The sequence below is a fragment of the Hylobates moloch genome, unplaced genomic scaffold (assembly GCF_009828535.3).
Source record: "Hylobates moloch isolate HMO894 unplaced genomic scaffold, HMol_V3 SCAFFOLD_11, whole genome shotgun sequence".
NCBI classification, from domain to species: domain Eukaryota; kingdom Metazoa; phylum Chordata; class Mammalia; order Primates; family Hylobatidae; genus Hylobates; species Hylobates moloch.
Genome location: NW_026652286.1, coordinates 27253147 through 27271840, shown reverse-complemented (window position 1 = coordinate 27271840; position 18694 = coordinate 27253147). Strand labels below are relative to the sequence as shown.

The 18694-nt window shown below is 36.6% G+C and overlaps 1 protein-coding gene across 2 annotated transcripts in view; it reads left to right on the top strand.

Moving 5' to 3' along the window:
• The window catches only part of PRMT3 (protein arginine methyltransferase 3), a 127650-nt gene that overhangs the window by 35872 nt on the left and 73084 nt on the right, over positions 1–18694 (top strand). For both annotated transcript variants that reach the window (XM_032166407.2, XM_058446547.1), the window contains one exon: positions 8434–8533. In XM_032166407.2, the coding sequence (XP_032022298.1) occupies positions 8434–8533 (100 nt within the window). The remainder of the gene's footprint in view (positions 1–8433; positions 8534–18694) is intronic.

Below are 18694 nucleotides of genomic sequence, written 5' to 3'. Positions count from 1 at the left end.
AGCTTGCCTTCAGTTTTCTTTGAAGTGTTTGTCATTGTTAAAGCCTTAATCAGTGTTTCGGTAAGCAACAAGCAACTATAACAATTTCATCAGAATTTTATTAAATATCCTTTTGAAAAAAAAACTCATAAGCATTTCTTTAAAACTTTTTGTATGAAATATGTAAAATGAGTACATAAAACATCAATAAACATGTTTAATATGCATAAGTATCCATAAATAACAAATGAAATTAAACATGTAGTAACCATCACCCAGGCCAAGAGAACTTTGCCACCAATTCAGAATCCCACCCACCTCCACTGCTCTTTCTCAATCAGATGGGCTACTATGAACAATTTTGTTATGATCAGTTTTTTTTGTTTTTTTTTTTTTTTTTTTGGACGGAGTCTCGCTCTTTCACCCAGGGTGGAGTGCAGTGGCGCGATCTCGGCTCACTGCAAACTCTGCCTCCCGGGTTCACCCCATTCTCCTGCCTCAGCCTCTCCGAGTAGCTGGGACTACAGGCGCCCGCCACCACGCCCGGCTAATTTTTTGTATTTTTAGTAGAGACGGAGTTTCACCGTGGTCTCGATCTCCTGACCTCGTGATCCACCCGCCTCGGCCTCCCAAAGTGCTGGGATTACAAGCGTGAGCCACCGCGCCCGGCCTATGATCAGTTTTTACATGTGCCCTGGTGCACACATCTGGGGGGTGTATACTTACAAGTAGAACTGTGGTCCTTAGGGTATACATATCTTCAGATTTACCAGATATTGCCAGACTATTTTCCAAAGTGATTATACCATTTTATCTTATACCTATACTATGTAACAGTTCTGGTTGGTATTATCCACCTTTAAAAAATGTTTCCAGGCATTTGTGTAGCAGTATCTTATTGCAATTTTAGTTTTTGTTTCTTTGATTGCTAATGAAACTGAGCACCTTTTCATGTGATTGTTAGCCATTTGGATTTCCTTTTTCTGTGAAATATCTGTTTATGCCTTTTGCTCAGGTTTCTTTTGAGTTGTGTCTTGTTCAAGTATTTGTAGGCAATCTATATGTATATTTTGGATTTGAACTGTTGATAGGTTTTATGTAATGTGAAAGTCTTCTCTCATTCGTGTTTGCCTTTTCACCCTCTTTGTAATATCTTGATGATCTGAAATTCTCAGTTTTCATATGGCAACATTCTTATTTATAGTTGCCACTGTTTGTGAGTTGAGTAAGGAATCTGTACCTTTTCTTAGGTTATAGAGGGTATATTTTCTTGTAAATGCTTTATAATTGTGCTTTTTACACTTAGGCATTGCTTTTTGTATATAGTATGAAGTGGTGGTCCAGTTTTGTTCCTTTTTTTGGTATTCTATTTAGATGACCCAGTTGTCCTGGTCCCATTCGTTAATCTTTGTACTTACACTATCATTTTTATCAAGAATCAAGTATCATTACATGAGGCCTGTATAACCTTTATACTAAAACTCCACTAAGGCAGTAGAACCGAAAATCACAAGTCACTCATTCATGAATGCAAATGCAAGAATCCTAATAAAAATATTGGAAAACTAGGCCAGGCACAGTGGCTCACACCTGTAATTCCAATACTTTGGGAGGTCAAGGTGGGTGAATTACTTTAGGCCAGTAGTTCGAGACCAGCCTGAGCAACATGGCGAAACCCTATCTCTACTAAAAATACAAAAATTAGCCCAGCATGGTTGCACATGCCTATAATCCCAGCTACTTGGGAGGCTGAGGCAGGAGAATTGCTTGAACCCTGGAGGTGGAGGTTGCAGTGAGCTGAGATTGTGCCACTGCGCTCTAGCCTGGGTGACAGAGCGAGACTCTGTCTCAAAAACAAAAGGAAAACTGAGCAATAAATTGGAAAGTAAAGTTTATTCTAGGAATGCAAAGTTGGTTAAATATGAGAAAATCAGAAAAATCTATTGAGAGTGTCTCAAGAGATGCAGTATAAAAGTCTGATAAAATTTAGTATCCTTTCAATGTATCTCTGTATTTAAAACTGTTAGCAAACTAGAGTTAGAAAGCAGTGTCCTAATATGATAAAGAACAGGGATCCCCAGTCCCCAGGCTGCGGATGAGTATCTGTGGGTGTCCTGTTAGGAACTGAGCCGCACAGCAGGAGGTGAGCAGTGGGTGAGTGAACATTATCGCCTGAGCGCTGCCTTCTGTAAGATCAATGGGGGCATTAGATTTTCACGGAGTGCAGACGCTATTGCGAACTGCATATGCGAGGGATCTAGGTTGTGCATTCCTTACAAGAACCTAATACCTGATGATCTGAGGTAGCAGTTTCATCCCAAAACCATCTCCCACCCCCAGGTCCATGGAAAGATTATCTTCCATGAAACTGGTCCCTGGTGCCAAAAGGGTTGGGGACTGCTGATACAGAATATCTATAAAAACAAAACCTGCAACCAGTATTGTGATGAAGCATTGAAAGCATTCTCTTTAAGTTCAGGAACAGGACAAGGATACCTTTCATCACCTCTTCTATCCAACACCATAAAGGAGATCGTAGCCAGTGCACTAGTATGATAAAAAGAGAAGTATAAGAATTGGATATGAAAAAACAAAACTTTTTGTGTTTATGTATGCTTATGAATACAGACATTAGAAAGAAGCTATAAACAAATTACAGTAAAAGTATCAAGATGCTGAATACATAATTAATCAGCTTATTATTATTATTTTTTGTTTGTTTTTTTGAGACAGGGTCTTACTTTGTCATCCAGGCTGGAGTGCAGTGGCAAAATCATGTCTTCACTGCAGCCTTGACCTCCCAGGCCCAAGTGATCCTCCCACCTTGCCTCTCGAGTAGGCGGGACCACAGGTGCACGCCACCATGCCTGGCTAGTTTGTTTATTTTTTGTAGAAACAAGTTCTTCCTATGTTGCCTAGGCTGGTCTTGAACTCCTGGGCTCAAGCAATCCTCCTGTCTTGGCCTCTCAAGATGCTGGTATTATAAGCGTTAGCCACCACTCCTGGCCTATTGTTAATATTTTTAACCTCCTCCCAGACAATGCAAGGACATTAAGTCACTTTAAATGGAAAATTCACCCTGGGTATGAGCATCCCCCAATAAATGTTGGCTGTGAATCATGGGTCAGCTGTTACAATTTCTTCCTCCCCACCACCTTCTGACCTTGATCATTATCTCCTTGCCATATATTTCTCAGGTATCTTTTGTTTTATTGTTTTCTGTAATCACTTATGCAAAGAATAAGTCTCCAAAAACCCTTAATGACCACCAGGATTTGAACTGTCCTCTACAAAGCTTGTTAATAATTTCTTCGTAGAACCCTCATCCAATTTCTCTTTTTTACATCATTTTTCAAAAACCATTGAGTCCTTCTCAATGAGCTGGTTATTTGTTCCCTTGTCCTTTCTTTCCTCTCGTTGATTTTCCTTTTCCTTTCTATGTTAAAAACATCATGTAGGCCCCATGCTTGTTAACTGAGCCAGTCAATGAGACAGTGCCTCCTGAATATTCTCTTGGCCTCCTAATGGTAAGATTACATAAAGTACTCGAGAAAGGGGAGTTGCTAATTTCTACATATATTGTCACCTTTGTCCATAGCATTAAATTCTGTTGTTATCATAAAGTCTATCTAAGTTCAGTTGCACTCCTAGCATGCCTACTCCTTCAGAAGGACTGTTTGCTTTCTATGTGGGGAAGAGAGTATGGCAGTTACCCCTCTTGGGGTAGGTATGCTGCAATCCTGCTTTTACTCACTGTAGCAGATTGGTTGTCATACCACCTGGAAGAATCTCTTCACAGCCACTTGGGGATCAGTCATCAAGCCATTTGTCCCTTCTACTCAGTAGTATGTAAAGTAAGTGATGTGTTTTTCCCTGATTGTTAATTCTGAGAATTTATGCCAGTAGTAAATGTTGAGAGTTTATGCCAATAGTGAATCACCAGGCTTTTCTGGTGTTTCTCTGTAAAACAGTTTCTTTTGTTTTTTACTGAATACTCTCAGAACATAGTAGTCCCCAAAACTTGTCCTCTGTCTGCATTGTCTTTGTGACAACTCATAGTTTTAAGTTCATTACTTTCCTATTGAATACTTCATTTTTCCAGGTAGACATAAAAGCGTAAGGTCTTTCAGTGAGAGGAAAAACTCTCTCTTGCCACCATTTCCTCTTTAAAAGGACTGACATTTATTAGAAACTAGTAACAGCCAGAGAATGGGATTTTTCACAATCTTCCCCTCTGCGTACTATTCCCTATCAGTCCACTAGCTAGTTCTCTAAATCTTGCCATTTCCTACCAAGGTTAGGTAGGCAAACATCCTAGGATTCAATCCTCTGCCAGTTTTTTTTTTTTTTTTTAATTCTTTCCTTTTCTGGCTAAAAACATTCTTCAGCCTTTGTGATTCATAGGTCTGCAAGAGGGTCCTGCGCACAGCACCGTCCTGAGCTAACATAGTTTCAAGTCAGACACACGTGAACCTAATTACCCAATATTACCAAGAGAGATTACTCAGTTTTAAACTTTATTAATAATTTCAAAGGTACAGGCAATTAGGAGACTCAGAAGAAGTAGGGATCAACCTGTCATACAGAGCAAGGCTTCTTTCTGTGTGAATTGATAACCCATCCACCCCATTTGAAGACCTTTTCTACTCTGGGCCAGAGATTGTGTAGCTCATATAGGGAAGGAAGGACTGAAGCAGCTGCTTTTAATATCCCAAATCTCTTAGTCTGGACTTCCTGATTCCCTGTATTTTAAAAATTATTTGTAAAGCTTGACACTGGGTAAGATCTCTGGTTCAGGTGAGTTAGATTTGACACTCTGATCTTACGTATTCACTCACCCATGTATGTCCATTCGCTTCTCTCATTTCTTCCTTTTTCCCTGACCATCTAGGACCAGTTTTCTTCTTCTTGAACTAATTTTTTAATATTTCGTTCATTGTACATTTATGTCAGTAGCCAAAGAGATTGTTGTTTGTTGGTCTGAAGTGTATTTTGCCTATAATTCTGGGAGATATTTTTCTCTACATATAGAATTCTACATTGGCAGTAATATTGTTGTACAGGGGTTGGTAAACCTCAGTCCATGGGCCAGCTACCTGTTTTTGTGAGTAAAGCTGGAACACAGCTGGGCCTTTTTGTTTACATATTGTCTATTGCCTCTTTCACACAGTAATAGCAGTTGAATAGTTGCAACAGAGATCATATGTCCTGTAAGTCTAAAATATTTTTACTTCGGCAGTTTAAGAAAAGGTTTGCCTAGTTCATTGGTGATATTCTACTATCTATGGCTTTCGTCGTTGCTATTAAGAAGTCACCTGTCAGAACAATTGTTATTCCATTGAAGATAATTTGCCTTTGTTGATTTTTTCCTCTGATTTTTTTAAGTATTAAAGATTTTTAAAAATTTAGTCTTGAGATTCATTGGATTACTTTTGTCTGTGGCTTAATGCTTTTTATCAGTTCCAAAAAATTATCTTGATCCCGGGAGTTTGAGGTTACAGTGAGCCATGATCACACAACTGCACCCCAGCCTAACAGAGTGAGATTCTCTCTTTAAAAAAAAAAAAAAAAAGGCCAGGCACGGTGGTTCATGCCTGTAAACCCAGCACTTTGGGAGGCCGAGGCGGGTGGATCACGAGGTTAGGAGATCGAGACCATCCTGGCTGACACAGTGAAACCCCATCTCTACTAAAAATACAAAAAATTAGCTGGGCATGGTGGCGGGTGCCTGTAGTCCCAGCTACTCGGGAGGCTGAGGCAGGAGAATGGCATGAACCTGGGAGGCGGAGCTTGCAGTGAGCCGAGATCACGCCACGGCACTCCAGCCTGGGCGACAATGCAAGACTCCATCTCAAAAAAAAAAAAAAATGGATATGGGAGTGCAAATGATCAAGAATAACCAGAAGGATTTTTAAAAAGAATAAACTTTAAGGAGGTACACTATCAAATTTCTTGGCTGGATGTTAAGCTATAGTAATCAAGAAAGTGTTGTATTGGCATAAGGATACACATCTAAGTTTGGGGGCAGAATTGAAAGTCCAGAAATAAATCCACACATACATGGTTGTTTTTGACAAAGATATCAAAGTAATTCCATAAGTTAGTGATAGTTTTCCCAACAACGTTGAAACTGTCACTGTTGATAGTCTGTCCAACAAAGTTTTTTCAACACTGTATCAGTAGTTATTGATATGGGGGAAAAATGAACACGATACATATGAGAAAATTAACTGAAATGAAAACTGAAAACATTTTAGGAGAAAACGTAGGTGAAGTATTTGGTGTAGGCAAAGGTTCCTTAAATATGTCACCAAAAGCATGAACCATAAAAGAAAAAAAATGATAAGTTGGTCTTTATCAAAGTTAAAAACTTTAGCTCTTCAAAACATACCATTTAAAAAATTAAGAACCAACCACAGTATGGCAGAATTATTCACTGTACATAAATCTGACAGAATTTGTATCCAGAATATATAAAGAACTCTTAGAATTCAGTAATAAGAATACAACTGGGCTAACTGTGGTGGCTCATGCCTGTAATCCCAGCACTTTGGGAGGCTGAGGTAGGTTGATTGTTTGAGACCAGCCACAACATAAAGAAACCCCATCTCTACAAAGAACACAAATATTAGCCAGGCATGGTGTCACGTACCTGTAGTCCCAGCTACTCAGGAGTCTGAGGTGAGAGGAGCACTTGAGCTTGAGAGAGGTTGAGGCTACATTGAGCTGTGATTGTACCACTGCATTCTAACCTGGGCAACAGAGTGAGACCCTGTCTTTACAATAAATAAATAAATAAATAAATAAAGAATACAACTGACCTGATGTTTTAAATGGGCAAAAGATTCAAACAAAAGAAGACATGGGAATATGGCAAGCAAGCGTAGGAAAAATGCTTGATCATTAGGAAAATGCACTTTATAACCACAATGAATTCTTTCTACACAGTGAAAATTTCGAAGATCAACAATAGTGAGTATTAACAAGGATGTGAAGCAACAGGAATGCACATGTATTACTGCTGGAAATGTCAAATTGTTTATATGCTTTGTAAAACAAGTTGGTGGTTTATTTAAAAAGTTAGATATACACTACCATTTGATGGAGCAATTCTGCTTATACACAGATGTTTATACCAGCTTTATTCATTACGGTCCAAAGCTAGAAGCAATCCAGAATTACATACACAGATGAATGTATAAACAAAATTGTGATTTATCCATGTGGTGGAATACTACTCAGCAGTAGCAAGGAACAAACAAACTACTGATATACACAAAAGCATACATGAAACTAAAAATGTATCATGCTTATCGGAGGAAGCCAGGCACAAAAATAATCAGCACGATTCTGTTAGTATGAAACTCTGTAAAATGCAACTCTAATATATAATGAAAGAAAGAAAATCAGTGGTTTCTTGTGGATGGGGAGATTTTCTGGAAATGGGCACTAATCTTTGGGGGAAGAGGAAGTGTTCTATATATGATTGTGGTCAACAAAGTATCTGTTTTTCAGAATTTAACAAAATTACCCTAAAATGAGTGCACTGAATTGTTTGTAAATAATACCCAATGAAGTTAAGGGGGGACAATTTCTTCTTTGATGCAGGAAAAAAATCCTCTATAGTTACAATGTACATTCTGAGAATTGGGAATTTATTAATCAGATGTAAACTTAACCAGCAGCTTACATTCACCTTTGTGAAAATAACTGTTGTTTCATATTACAGAAGAAGGGGAAATATTGCTAATCTTATGATCAAGTGTATAAAAACGTCTAATGAATATCACTGGTCAAGGTTAAATAATTTTTGATAGTGATAGGATTTCAGGTTTTATATAACACTTAATGTTTTGTTGTTGATGATAGTGTCATTATTGTTTATAGATACATGTATAGCTTTCACAAGTATTTGATCCTCTTAATAGCCTGTGAAGTAAATAGGGTCAGTATTATTCTCTTTTATACAGGAGTAGCACAGGCTCAACGAAATTACTTAAAAATTTGGTGAAGATCACATAGCTGACAAATGCTAGAGAATCTGGGGCTTAAATTAGGGGCTTGGGGCTTCAAATTCTCTCACCCCTATGACAGACACACCACTTCCCTTTAAACCATACTTTTATATGTCTTATATGTCTGTCTTCACCACTGTGTTGTTGTTTTAAAGACATGTAACTTCATCGACATGTTATTCTTGATAAAATTTGGATTTCTTTTCAAACTCAGATTTTAAATATTGGTTCACTGTATTGCCATATTAACCAGAAACATCTTTGGGCGTTCATGGAGTAACCATAAAATAATTATAATGTCCAAAGAACAACTAAACTTTGATTGAAATACTTTTTTGTCCCACAAAACAATACGAGTTGTTGGCAAAAAATTATGTAATTTAACTAGCCTTCAGAATCTGTTTAACCTACTAATCTAATTCATTTTGATAATTTTCAGACTAAATAAACTTGAAGATACTATTACACTAATTAAAGGAAAAATTGAAGAAGTTCATCTTCCTGTAGAAAAAGTAGATGTTATCATATCTGAGTGGATGGTGAGTGTTTACAGAAAAAACTACTTTCATTGGTAAAATGAAAAAACTTTTTTAAAGTAATGAATAAGATAATAGTTTTCATGAATTTAATTATATTTGATACATGGCAGAATGGTGACATTATTTTTTAAATAGCTATATTAGATACTATAATGTGTAATTTAAAAAAATAGATACAGTCTTCTTACTGTAGTTTCTTCTGAAATGACCCTTATTTATTGGCTATTCATAATCTTTAAAAAGTGATAAATTATCTTTTTTATCTTAAAAATCCTAATAAATTATTTTTCTACTTTCTAAGTTTTAGATACCTAAGTGTTTGCCTGAAAGCCCCCAGGGACTAATAAAAACTTATCAGGACTGTTTCATCAAAATTAACGTGATATTGCCACCATTATCATACTAAATGTCCTATCTTTCTAATCTGTTGGGCCATGTAATCAATGTCCATTATCACATAAAATAGAATTTATTGCTATTATTGAAATAATAAAAGGAAGGTATGTTACATAGCTTTATAATTTGCTGTTGAAATCTTGAGTCAAGACAGAATATTTATTTTTAAATACATGGAAAATAAAATTAATGGAGACTGGGTATGGTGGCTCACACCTGTAATCCCAGCACTTTGGGAGGCTGAGGCAGGTGGATCACCTGCGGTCAGGAGTTTGAGACCAGCCTGGCCAACATGATGAAACCCCATCTCTACTAAAAATACAAAAATTAGCTGGGCATGGTGGCAGGCACCTGTAATCCCAGCTACTTGGGAGGCTGAGGCAGGAGAATGGCTTGAACCCAGGAGGTGGAGGTTGCAGTGACCCAAAATCAGGCCACTGCACTCCAACCTGGGTGACAGAGCGAGACTCCACCTCGAAAAAAAAAAAATGTATTTGACAGCTGATTTGACTTACTGATATGTCAATTTGACAGAAATAAACTGGATAGTATTTCTAATAAAGATTTTAAAATTATTTTGAAATAAGTTTTTTCCTTAAAGTTCTATTTGGTAGATATATTTTCATAAAATTTATCAAAAAATTTTGAAAACAGTGAGTTTTGCTTTATAATCTTTTATAAATTTTGAATAAACATAGTTATAATCCTAGTGAAATAAATGTTTCAAGGAACTTTTGGAATATTTAGATTTAATGTAGTAGTGTAGGGAGTTCCAGTCTAGAGCTGATGACAGTCACAGTTGACAGTTACTATTTTGTATGTGAAACAGTATGTTGATTTTTTTTTTAATGCTAAGATTGGCCTTAAACAACCTTTAGTCACAATATCAATATTCTCACAGCAAAGAATTTGTATCAGCACTCTGATTTCTCATGAATTGAAAGAGTAGATTTGAATTAAAAATGTAACATTTCTTTAAAGATTATGAAAAGATGCTTCCGAGAAAGCATATTTGAGGCATCTACTTGACAAGAATTTTAAATAGTTTATGCTGTATATTTTACTCTTCTTAGAAAATGCATCTTTTAAATTACTCCAAAATAGACTTTATAGGCAAACCAAAAGAAAGACTTGTCCAAACTTCCTATTACCTCAGTTGAACATTATTATATATCTGATTACAATAACTAATGGGATAGTTCTTGCTCTGCCTAGCAGAATTATACTTTTGGATATTGATGTTCTAGGATTTTTCTCTTCCAAATCTGAAAGATGATCTAGAATTATTAATATGCAATTGATATCTTACAGCCAACTGGTTTAATAACTGCAGTTAGCTGGATTGAATGAATTCATGAGATTGTCTTTATGATGTGAACTTTATTGAAAGTTGTACTGGAATCCATTTTGCTATCTTGTGTACTAAGGAGGGCTTCTGCTTTCTTCTGTACTGAGGAGGGCTAACCCTGCAGGCTGCCTTTCCCAAGCTCCAATGATGGCTAACTTCTACTGAGTTTGGGGAACCCAATGGGAAACACTAGAAACACTAAATCTCCCAAGATTTAAGAAAGGGAGAAGCCAGGGCATTTCTTCCCTTCTTTATCTCTAGTGTGTTGCTGGCAAAAGCTGTTTCTTTTGTGGTTCCACTTCCCACCGGAAAGGCATGCTGTAATTCCAGCATCCACTGTGCAACCCCAGCCCTGGGTTCTTGTAGCAGTAGCCTAGGAATGCTAGTTACTTCTGGGCATTATCAAGTCTGGTTGTCTCACTCTCTTGATGACTGCTCATATCTTTTATCCTCTGTATAAGTGACTTTTGACATTAATTTTCCTCTATTCCTCTATTTTAAATAGCTTTTATGGTTTCTCTTTTCCTAGTTTGTAACTCAGTAGTCCCCAGGCTTCTTGGCACCAGTGTCCAGTTTCATGGAAGACAGTTTTCCCATGGATTGGGGGATGGGGATGGGATGGTTTCAGGATAAAACTGTTCCACCTCACATCATTAGATTCTCATCAGGAGCATACAGTCTAGATCCCTCACTTGGGCAGTTCACAGTAGGGTTCACGCTCCTAGGAGAATCTAATGCCACTGCTGATCTGACAGGAGGCGGAGCTCCGGTGGTAATGCTGGCCTGCCACTCACCTCTTGCTGTGTAGTCCAGGTCCTAACAGGCCACGGACCAGTACCCATCCCTGGCTTGGGGTTGGGGACCCTTGCTCTAACTGAAATAAAGAACACCTTTCACTTTAGAGCGTTGGTCGGGTAAGACCTCTCTCTTCATCAGGAAGGCAGTCACTGGAGTCACTGGAGTCTGAGATGAAAGGAGCCAAGGTTCTTCGAAGCCAGTAATGAAAAACAAATCAGTGTATCCAGGAAGGGATAACTAAGAACTTTTCTTCCTCCTCACCACAAAGGTGTTACTTAAGCATTTGCATTATCTCACTGTCTGCCTTTCCTTGTTTTAAGTGAGTTGAAGTCTAGCAACTGTTTTAAGTGCTCTAGGTGGGGCATTGGACACTAAACTTATGGCAGTTATTCAATGGCAGTCAGCTCTGGATGGCCTTATTTCTCTAGTGAAATTTGCATTTAAGGCGTAAGAAGTCTTGTGCTAAATTATTTTCAATCATCTTTGTGGATTGGAAATATCATTTATGGTATCTTCTAAATCCTAGAAGTCCCTAACTTTATTTGGTACTTTCATTAGGATTTTTGATTTGAGAAGCTGGAAAACATTAATTACATAATTAAACAAAGGGCAGGTATGCTTTCTAAACTTTATCCTCCTTGTTTTGGGCACATTGGCTGAAACAGTAGGCAAATGGTAAAGAACTGTTTTAAATCTGTAGCCACATTTTCATGAACCACCATTTTAAACTTAAATTGCACAGACTCCTGTCTTTTTTATTTTTTACATACAACATAATAAGGATGCAAAAATCTAGAATAAGCCATTAAGCCATGGTTAAGCATTTTTTTTTCTCTTTTTACAAGTATTTTCAACAAGGAAAGATAAAAATGGAATATACCCTCCAGAATTGGGCACAGATGTTTAATGGATGTGTAATCCAGTATAGCAATGTAGAAATCATATATTGCAGAGATGTACATCTGTTTTCTTCTACTGTGGTCCCCTAACTATTCCATGGCTTAATCTAAATATGTTTCTAGTCTGCACCTGTTCATGAATTTTTGTCTTTATTTTGGAAGGTTTTTCTAGATAAGAATGTAATTTTAAAAGCTAAATTATTGCTGTTAGCATGTTATTTAATAAACGATCACTTGGCTTTCATTAACAGATTTCCAGTTTTAGGCTTGCCTTTAATTTTATATTTTCATTTTTGTTTTTATTTAAGTGAAGTTTTCTTTTTATTTTATATATTTAAGGTGTACAACATGATGTTTTGATTTACACAGTGAGATTATTACTGCTGTCAAATTAACATGTCTGTCATCTCACATACTTACCTGTCTTTGTGTATGTAATCAGAGCACCTAAAATCTATTCTCTTAGGACATTTTTCACATACAATACAATATTACTAACTATAGTCCTCATGCTCTACATTGTCATTTTTATCAGATGGAATTTCTGTTTGACAAAATGTTTCAGTTAAATGTAAACAGTTTAATCCCTGGAAGATGTTAATACCTATGTCTTTGTGTATGTGTCCTCATTTTTTACATTTTAGTCTACCAATAGAAGTTCTTGTTTTGAGAGCTGTTCTTTATTGCTTCTTATTTCTGCCTGCTTAATAAAACTGTTCAAAATAAGCATCCCTAATTCCGACTCAGTAAGCCAAATTGACTCATTTGGTATTGCTGTATTTCCTCTATGTTTTCAGCATAACTTTGCAAACACATAAACTAAGTCCACGAGGCTTAGCATTAGTAAATGATGACGGAATGTGAATTGTAAAATTGTAAGAGAACGTTCCCAGAGAGAAATTCGCTGGCCTCAGACATTTATAATTTTATGTACAGCACATGAAGGCATGGAGATAGTAATATGACAGGGTTAAGAATGTTGCTCCAGAAGCAAACTACCTCCATTCTTGGGCATGTTACCTCTCTGTGCCTCAGTTTCCTTCTCTATAAAATGAAAATAACAGTATTACCTATTTCATAAGGTTTTTTGTGAAGATTAAATGAATTAATACATGCAAATTTCTTAGAACAGTTTCTGGCACATAAGATCTCAATAATTTAGCTATTCATTTTGAAAGTTATGCAAACTTTTAAGTACTCTGTAACTCATGAGTGAGCTACTACACTAGCTAATTCAATAAATAACAGTTGAAAATAATCATATACATGAAATAAAGAATATTAATTCTTGGAGGAAGAACATTCTTAGGGCTTCTCCCTTGCTTACAGCCCTCTGTAAAAGCAGAAGACTTTCTCTTTCCATGTCTAGCATTTACTAACTGACTGTCTGTGCGTCTGTAGTTGGTGTGCAGAAGTATGAAAGTAAGCTGATGGATGTGAGTTATTGGGATTTGGGGTATTCTTGGTATTTTTCTTAACGTTAGTTGAATCAAAATGTACTTTATGTATATTTCAAGCATAATTCTCAGTTTGCTGCCTTGGAAACAATTTTTAGGTAGTGCTGACAATGCCTAATAATTTTAGATAAAATATAAAATTCCCATTCCGCAGTACTATTTTCCAGTACTGTTAAGTATTAACAGGGAGATATTTATAGTACTTGAACATTGAAAGGAAAATTGTGGTTCATATTTTTTCATAGATATGCTAACATCTGAATCAAGAATGAAATGAAAGCAAAGAGAATAGAAATATAATTAATAGGTCCCTTGTGTATAATTATTTTGGTCTTATAATCTATACTTTTGTTCTTGTCTATGCTCTTAACCACTTCCTAGCCTTTCTTTTATTGTCTTCGATAACTTACAAAGTATTCTAATCATGAATATTAAAAGGTTAAGTTATTCAGGAACGTGAATCAACTGCCCTTACAAACATTTTTCAGGTAATCCCTCAGAGAACACAAAATATTTGTTAATTTTTATTTTAAACTCTAAAATTATGTAACAACTTAAAAATATTTTATCAGTAATACTGTTTACTTCTACCTGGGAGTAAAAGTAAACCCTTCAAATTTACAGCTTGCATTTGTAGACACATAAGCATTTATTATAAATACAAATTATCTCCTGTAAACTGTATATTGTGTATATATGCCACATTATATTTTGTCCATTCAACTTTTAATAGACACTTAGGTTGATTCTATATCTTGGCTATTGTGAATAGTGCTGTTAGAAACGTGGGAGTACAGACACTTCTTTGACATACTGTTTTCCTTTCCTTTGAATATGTATACCCGGTAGTGTGATTGCTGGATCGTATAATAGTTCTATTTTTAGTTTTTTGAGGAACCTCTTTACTCTTTTTCATAATGGCTGTACTAATTTATATTCTTACCAACAGTGTATAAGAATTCTCCTTCTCTGCATCCTTGCATCCTTATTTTGTCTTTTTGATAACAGCCGTTCTAACTGGCATGAAATAATATCACATTATAATTTGTTTGCATTTTCCTGATGATTAGTAATGTTGAGCATTTTTTAATATACCTGTTGGCCTTTTATATGTCTTCTTTTGAGAGATGTCTATTCAGTTTATTTGCCCATTTTTGATCAGATTATTTGGGTTTTTGCTGTTGAGTTCTTCATATATTCTGGATATTAATCTCTTACTGGATAAATAATTTGCAAATATTTTCTCCCATTCTGCAGATTGTCTCTTCACTCTGTTGTTTTCTTTGCTGTGCAGAAACTATTTACTTTTTTAGTGGCTTTTTTTTTTTCTTTCAGATCTGGGAGTACATATACAGGTTTGTTATTTAGACAATAACTTGTGCCATGGGGGTTTGTTGTACAAATTATTTCATCACCTAGGTACTAAGCCTAGTACCCAATAGTTATTTTTTTTTACTCATCTCCCTTCTCCTAACCTCTACCCTCAAGTAGGCCCCAGTGTCTGTTGTTCCCTTCTTGTATTCGTGAGTTCTCATCATTTAGCTCCCACTTACAAGTGAGAACATGTGGTATTTGGTTTTCTGTTCCTGCATTAGTTTGCTAAACATAATGGCCTCCAGCTCCATCCATGTTCCCACAAAAGACATGATCTCGTTCTTTTTTATGGCTGCATAGTATTCCATGGCGTATCTGTGCCACCATTTTCTTTATCCACTCTGTCACTGATGGGCGTTTAGGTTGATCCCAATTCCTTATCTTTGCTATTGTGAATAATGCTGCAATGAACATTCACGTGCATCTTGCTCTTTATGGTAGAATGATTTTTATTTCTCTGGGTATATACCCAGTAATGGAATTGTTGGGTCAAATGGTAGTTCTGTTTTGTTTTGTTTTTGTTTTTTTTAAGATAGGGTCTCATTCTGTCTCCCAGGCTGGAGTGCAGTGGTGCAATCTTGTCTCACTGCAACCTCCATCCCCCAGGTTCAAGCAATTCTCCAACCTCGGCCTCCCGAGTAGCTGGGACTACAGACGTACACTGCCGTGCTGGCTAATTTTTGTATTTTTGGTAGAGATGAGGTTTCACCATGTTGGCCAGGCTGGTCTTGAACTGCTGACTTCAAGTGATCTGCCCACGTCGGCTTCCCAAAGTGCTGGGATTATAGGTGTGCACCACCACACCTGGCCTGGTGGTTCTGTTTTTAGCTCTTTGAGGAATCACCATACTGCTTTCCACAATGTTTGAACTAACTCACACTCAGACAGTGTTTAAGTGTTCCCTTTTCGCCTCAATCTTGCCAGCACTGTTATTTTTTGACTTTTTAATAATAGCCATTCTGACTGGTGTGAGATGGTATCTCATTGTGATTTTGGTGTTCATTTCTCTAATGATCAGTGATATTGAGCTTTTCTTCATATGCTTGTTGGCCACATGCATGTCCTCTTTTAGAAAAGTGTCTCTTCATGTCCTTTGCCCACCTTTTAATGGGGTTGTTTGCTTTTTGTATAAATTTGTTTAAATTCCTTATAGATGCTGGTTATTAGACCTTGTCAGATGCATAGTTTGCAAATATTTTCTTGCATTCTAAGGGTTGTCTGTTTACTCTGTTGATGGTTTCTTTTGCTGTGCAGTAGCTCTTTAGTTTAATTAAACCCCATTTGTCAATTTTTGCTTTTGTTGCAATTACTTTTGGCATCTTTGTCATGAAATCTGTGCCTGTTCCTATGTCCAGGATGGTATTGCCTAGGTTGTCTTTCAGGGTTTTTATAGTTTTGGGTTTTACATTTAAGTCTTTAGTCTATCTTGAGTTGAAAGGAAGGGGTCTAATTTCAGTCTTCTGCATATGGCTAGGCAGTTGTCCCAGCACCATTTAGTGAATAGGGAGTCCTATCCTCATTGCTTGTTTTTGTCAGCTTTGTTGAAGATTAGATTGTGATCTTCAATCTGATTGAAGGTTGTGGGTGTGTGGCTTTATTTCTGGGCCCGCTGTTCTGTTCCATTGGTCTATGTGTCTGTTTTTGTACCAGTACTGTGCTGTTTTTATTACTGTAGCCCTGTGGTATAGCTTGAAGTCGGGAAACGTGAAACCTCCAGTTTTGTTCTATTTGCCTAGGATTGCCTTGGTTATTTGAGCTGTTTTTTGGTTCCATATGAATTTTAAAATAGTTTTTCCTAGTTCTGTGAAGAATGTCATTGGTAGTTTGATAGGAATAACATTGAATCTATACATTGCTTTGGGCAGTGTGACCATTTTAATGATATTGATCCTTCTACTCATCTGCATGGGATTTTTTTTGTAAAAGCTATTTAATTTGGTATAATCCCATTTGTCTATTTTTGCTTTTGTTGTTTGTGCTTTTGAGATCCTCTCCACAAAATCTTCGCCCAGACCAATGTGCCGAAGCGTTTCCCCTATGTTTTCTTCTATTTTAGTTTAATAATTTAAAGTCTTACATTTAAATATTTAATCCATTTTTAGTTGATTTTTTTTTAAATTTATTTATTTTCTGTCGCCCAGGCTGGAGTGCAGTGGCACCATCTCAGCTCACCGCAACCTCTGCCTCCTGGGCTCAAGCTGTCCTTCCACCCCAGTCTCCTGAGGAGCTGGGACTACAGGTGTGCGCTACTATACCCAGCTAATTTTTGTGTTTTTAGTAGAGATGGGGTTTTGCCATATTGCCCAGGATGGTCTTGAACTCCTGGGCTTAAGCCAGACACCCACCTCAGCCTCCCAAAGTACTAGGATTACCGCGCTCGGACCATTTTTAGTATTTTTGTATATGGTAGGAGATAGGGATCTAGTTTGATTTTTTTTTCTTTTTTTTTTTGTTTGCATATGGATATCCATTTTTCTCAACAATTGAGGAGACTATCCCTTCTCCAATGAATGTTTTTGGTACCTTTGCCAAAAATCAGTTGGCTCTAAATGTATGGATTTATTTCTGGGTTCTCTATTCTGTTCTTTTGGTCTATGTGTCTGCTTTTATGCCAATATCATGCTGTTTTGGTTACTATAGCTTGTTGACATCAGGAATTGTGATGCCTCCAGCTTTGCTGTTTTTGCTCAGGATCACTTTGGCTATTCAGGATCTTTTGTGGTTTCGTGCAAGTTTTAGGGTTGTTCATTTCTACGAAGAATGTCATTGGTATTTTGATAGGAATTACACTGAATCTGTAAATCACTTTGGCCAGTATGATTATTTCAACAGTATTAATTCTTCCAATTCATAAGCATGGGATGACTTTCCATTTTTGGTGTGTTCTCTTCAATTTCTTTCATCAGTATTTTGTAGTTTTCATTGTAGAGATCTTTCAACTCTTTGTTTAAACTTGTTCCTAAGTATTTTATTTTACTCTAGTTATATAAATGGGATTGCTTTCTTGGTTTCTTTATTACTTCCCCTGGGTATAGAAATGCTACTGATTTTTGTATATTGATTTTGTATCATTCAGCTTTATTGAATGTGTTTGTCAGTTCTAAGAGGTTTTTAGATTTTCTGTATAAGATCATGTCGTCTTCAAAGAGGAACAGTTTGTCTCCCTTCTTTCCAATTTGGATGTCCTTTATTTCTTTCTCTTGCCTGATTGCTCTGGCTAGTATTATGTTGAATAAAAGTGGTGAAAGTGGACATCCTCGTCTTATTCCATATCTAAGAGAAAATGGTTTGAACTTGTCCCCATTCAGTATGTTTTTGGTTGTGGGTTTGTCATTGATGGCCTTTATTGTGTTGAGGTACGTTCCTTCTATGCCTAACTTGTTGAGAGTATTTATCATGAAGGAATGTTGAATTTTATCAGATGCTTTTCTGTGTCTTTTGAGATGATCATATGGCTTTTGTCCTTCATTTTGTTGAAGTATCATGTTTATTGACTTGTGTACATTTTGTCATCCTTGCATATCTGGGATGAATCCCACTTGATCATGGCAGGTGATCTTCTGATGTGCCACAAGATTTAGTTTGCTTGTATTTTGTTAAGGACTTTTACATCTGTGTTCATCTGGGATATTGGCCTGCAGTTTGTTTTTTGTAGTGTCTTTAACTGATTTTGTTATCTATGTAATGCTAACCTCGTAGAATGAGTTTGGAAGAAATCCCCCCTCTTGATTTTCTGGAAGAGTTTGAGAGTAATCGGTGTTAGTTCTTTAAGTGTTTGGTACAATTTAGCAGTGAAAGCATCGGGTCCTGAATTTTTCTTTGATAGACTTTTTATTACAGATTCAATCTAGTTACTTGTGTTCTGTTTAGATTTTCTATTCCTGGTTCA